The sequence below is a fragment of the Sinocyclocheilus anshuiensis genome, unplaced genomic scaffold (assembly GCF_001515605.1).
Source record: "Sinocyclocheilus anshuiensis isolate Anshui unplaced genomic scaffold, SAMN03320099.WGS_v1.1 scaffold452, whole genome shotgun sequence".
NCBI classification, from domain to species: Eukaryota; Metazoa; Chordata; class Actinopteri; order Cypriniformes; family Cyprinidae; genus Sinocyclocheilus; species Sinocyclocheilus anshuiensis.
This window is the reverse complement of record NW_015555719.1, coordinates 29041-33762: the sequence shown is the minus strand read 5'-3', so window position 1 is coordinate 33762 and position 4722 is coordinate 29041. Positions and strand designations below refer to the sequence as shown.

The 4722-nt window shown below is 35.5% G+C and overlaps 1 protein-coding gene across 1 annotated transcript in view; it reads left to right on the top strand.

Moving 5' to 3' along the window:
• The window catches only part of LOC107672350 (C-1-tetrahydrofolate synthase, cytoplasmic-like), a gene marked incomplete at its 3' end in the record, with an annotated part of 33755 nt that overhangs the window by 3358 nt on the left and 25675 nt on the right, over positions 1–4722 (top strand). The window contains exon 2 of the mRNA XM_016465503.1: positions 2068–2152. Within this exon, the coding sequence (XP_016320989.1) occupies positions 2068–2152 (85 nt within the window). The remainder of the gene's footprint in view (positions 1–2067; positions 2153–4722) is intronic.

The window sequence follows — 4722 nt, the reverse complement described above, 5'->3', positions numbered from 1 at the left end:
GAACTTTTCATTACCTGATGGGACACACTTGTAGTGTTGTAAAAATGCAAGTGTTTACATAGCTTTATTTTAATTTTAATTTTAAATACTTTGCATTTTAAAATCAACTTCTAAATGTCTGTTCAGTAGTCCCTATAACATGACATAATTTTAATTTGTGGTGCTTCTAATTAAGTGATAAAAAGCAGTTGCAAATGTTGTACAAAATAAATATCACCACTACTCATCTTTGCACCAATAAAACATAAAAACAGTGTTTTTCTACCAAATTATATGTAATATCTAATTATTATATTAATATTTAACTTGTATTGGAAAGGTTTCCGTGACCTCTCGCGAGATCTCGGCAAAAAGTCTCACGATTTATTTCCAGAACATGATGCATGATGGGATACACTAAGCCTCGAATAGCGCTCCGGAGCGGTATTCCAGATAGTGTGGGTTTAGTGTGCTTTAAGGGCACTGCGCTTTGATGTTTTTAAGACCTGGGACAGTCTTGCGCACTTACTTCCTGTCGCGCGCACGCGCTCTCAAGTGGCCAAGACCGCAAGTGTGGGTATTTGGACAAGGGGACAGTATGTTAAGGGGCCATTTCCGTCACACGCTTGAGGTATTCAGCCAATCACAACGCACTGGATAGCTGGCCAATCAGAGCACACCTCGCTTTTCAGACCGATGAGCTTTGTAAAAATCTACGCGTTTCAGAAAAGCGGGGCATAGAGGAGAAACAATAATGTACATTATATGGAAAATGTGTTTTTTTAACCTTAAACCGCATAAACACATTGCATTACACCAAATACACAACATAATGTTCTTTTTAGCAACGTCATATGACCCCTTTAAACAAGGATTAGATCCCTCAGTAAACTGTAAAAACAATCATCATGCTGTTGGCGCCCTCTGCAGGCATTTGTTATAATGCGTAATGTACGTTAGCTCTATTGTTTATAATACAGTATGTATTTTAACTGTTTTGTTCAATAAAACCATATGATTACTTGCTTTTGATACATTATTTGAACTAATTATTATTGACTCATTACTATATATGTATTTTAAGTAATTTTAAAAGCTATTGCTAGCTTAGGTCTATTTTTATTACCACAAAAAATAATTAATTAATTAATAATTATCTGATTAATCGTCAAAATAATCAACAGATTACTTGATTACTAAAATAATCGTTAGTGACAGCCCTAGAGCAGATAAAATATAATTTATCATCTTGACTCATCCTTTCATATATAAAAATTATTTAAAGGCTGAAATGTGAGATTTTATTGCTTCTATTGTACTCATTTGTAAGTAGTTTTGGATAAAAGCATCTGCTAAACAACTACATGTAAATTTCCCCCCCAAATTTTTTTGGTCAAAACTTTATTTCAACAGTACAACAGTACGTCAGTAGATAACATGTTATGAATATTTATGCAAACAAAAAGTGCATAGTGCTGCTACTTTTTGTTGGTTTTCGGTATAAAACTTGATTTCAGTGTGTGTCCAGCACATTTTAACATGTTATACCATGTATAACAGTTTGGACTGATACATTATTTAAGAGATTTATGTATTAGATAACATGGGTAGCTCTAGTCTGCTTTCATTTTTAAAAAGTAGCTCTCGAATGAAAAAAGGTTGGAGATCTCTGCACTATAGGATGTTAGACCCTTATGCCACCCTCATGGAATCTGTTTCTAACAGTTTGGTCAGAAACATGCATACTAGTAGCCTGCTCAAAGTCATTTTGGAGGGCTCTGGCAATGTTCCTCCTTGCACAAAGGAGCGGATTCGGGTCCTGCTGTTGGGTTGTTGCCCTTCTACCTCCCTGTTCAGCTCTCCTCGTTTAACAGCTCGTCTTCTGGTATCTCCCCATGCTCTTGAAACTGTGCTTTGAGACACACCAAACTTCCTTGCGATGACGTATGTGGATGGCCCATCCTGGATAGATTTGAGAGAAAGAAGCTCAACTTGATATCATAAGTACATACATATGTAAGTTGGTGTAGCCTACTTTTCTCGCACCATGACTTGCACAACTCATTTTGAATCCTTGTGTTTCTCCAGTCAGGTAAGAGGGAGACTGAAGGAAGAGGTGGAAGGCATGAGAATGACTCATCCCAATTTCAAACCAGGCCTTGTAGTGTTACAGGTTAGTGGTAACCTGTCTATGAATGACAGTTAATCATTTCTGAAGTACTGATGAACATGATGGTAATTGTTCTATTTTACACTTAAGCAATTTTGCACTTGAGTAATAAAGGATTCATTGCTGTATGCAAATGGGACAGTTAATTTTATTTGTATTGCCTTAACAATAAAAATAACCTCCCTGCAATGTTTTGGGGACATTATTTTATGGTTCTAAAATATAAAACCTAAAAAGAACATTCCTGGAATGTTTTTATTTGGTTCTCAAAAAAAGTCAAAATAATAAATGAAATAACCAAACAGGAACCAAATACTTACGATAGCGGAATGTACTGTGTTTGCTAGGTCGGTCTCCTTGATGTCGTCTCCATCAACTCCTCCATTGTTGATGGCTATTGTCATTTCATGACAAATCAGGGCTCAACGCTAAGGATTTTTTCTACTGGCCCGGTTAGGCCAGTGGTTCAAATTTTTACTTGCCCTGCCACAAAAAATAAAATGGTTGCTGTTATCATTGTTTTTGACCCGTTATCTTGTATTCTAATAAATAAAGCTTATATGACACCAAAATTTTAGATACCACTTAAATTTTACAATTCTTAGTTCCATATGAACAAGTGAACAGTCAGTAAATAAGAACAAATTATAAGCAATAGCACATAATAAATGAATAAAACAAAGATACAAATTAAATTATGCTTAGGTTATGCAAGGCTTAGGCTTTTAGGTTTGTAGTTCTACAAAAGTATAAGAATAATCAAATGTAAAATATGTAAATGTAAAATAACATTGCATATTCTTTTATATATGAATTAAATATAGATTAATCATTGTTAAAGCAGCAAAAGTTATTCGGTCAAGAACAAGAAATGATTCTTTTTTTTTTTTGCATGTCCGTTTTATTTCTCAGCTCTTTAAGTTCACTTAAATTCACTGTTTTCTAGGGATGTGCAACGGTGATCGAGTACTCAGTCATGACAGTGACGATCGATCATGAAAACGATGAACGTGCTTTTAAAAAAAAATTCTCATTGGTTATAGCAGCACTTTGAGCTCTGATTGTTTAGCTTGCCACAGCATGTGGTTCAAAGTATATGTGAGAAGAGAGAGAAGCAAGTCACGTAGTGATGTCTGATATTGACCTTTTGAGTTATTTGACATGGTCATATTGCTTTTAGATGTTTCTTTTTTTTTAAATACTGATGTTATAATGATGCAGCAGTGCTTTGTTCATCATATTTGTTCAACAGTAGGCATACTTCAATTAAAACTGTTTTATCGTAATTCATATGGCTTCGAAAACGTGCAGGTGATTTCAGGGATTACTTGATAATGTGGATGAAAATATAGCACAAATCTGCCATAAACATAGCATTATAATGAGAACTTTATAGAATGTGCAATCTACAGTAAATTCTGTCTGCTTTCCTTGCCCGTGTTTCAGCACGCAGTTAAGAATGTGCATCACGGCGGGAGCTCTCTCTCTCTCGCTATAGTAGCCAGCTTCACTGGCATTTGCATCCTTTTGTGCAGATACAGGTTGTAATGTTACGTCTATGTTATGTATCTAAGTTATTTGATTAATATAGGATGTGTCATAGAATCGGCTTCAGTTTATTGGCATAAAGTTACTCTTCAGCTTCACCTCAGGCAGATATTCCTTTTTAGATGCTTATTTTTTAATAACATTGCTGCATCATCATAATCACAGTGTTCTAATCATGTTCATATTTTCATAGACGAGTTTTAATGTCATATTTTGAATTTTAACATTCATTTTCATAATAGTCATCATATATTTTTATTATCCCCCCCCAATGCCCATCCCTACTGTTTTCCAGTATACCTGCCAAGTCGAGTATTTTGACTTTTGCATGTATTTGTCCATTGAAGCACAAGGAAACACAAAAAGAAATTCAATTCAAGGGTTGTGCATTGCCTGATACGGCTCTATGTGTGCTCGCACAGAATACACTAAATGTAGTTGTTGTTTGCGTCTTGCTCTTGAAAGCTTTAATGTAAAATTTAATGTTCACATTGGCCAGGAGTGCCCATTCGGGGCTTGCACGTTGTCAGAGACACGCAGCTGTCTGTGTGCGCAATGTACACACAGAATACAGCACGCAAATACTGAATTGAGTTCTTTCATGTCTTCTTGTGCTCGAATGCTTTAAAATCGATTAGACATGTGCCGGCATTCGGTAATGGGATATATCACGATAATGAACATGCATGATATTGTTATCGTGGGCACTTCAAAATAACGTGAATTTATTACAAATTATTCAGATTTTTTTGAATGCATTTTAAGAATATTTTTCCCATCAACTGGTCACAATGCACAACACCGTTGTATACTGCGTCAAAGACGCATGCGCACTCTCATGTAAACAACAAACGACTGATTCATTCAGAAACAAAGCATTTGACTGTGTTAATGAGTGAATCACTGAATCCTTTATTCAACCGATTCGTTCAAAAAGCTGACTCAATCAATTAAGTAAACACCGTCCATTGCTCAGAGATGCAAAACAGTGCTGTGATCTTTGTTTGGAACTATTTTCGTTGGCA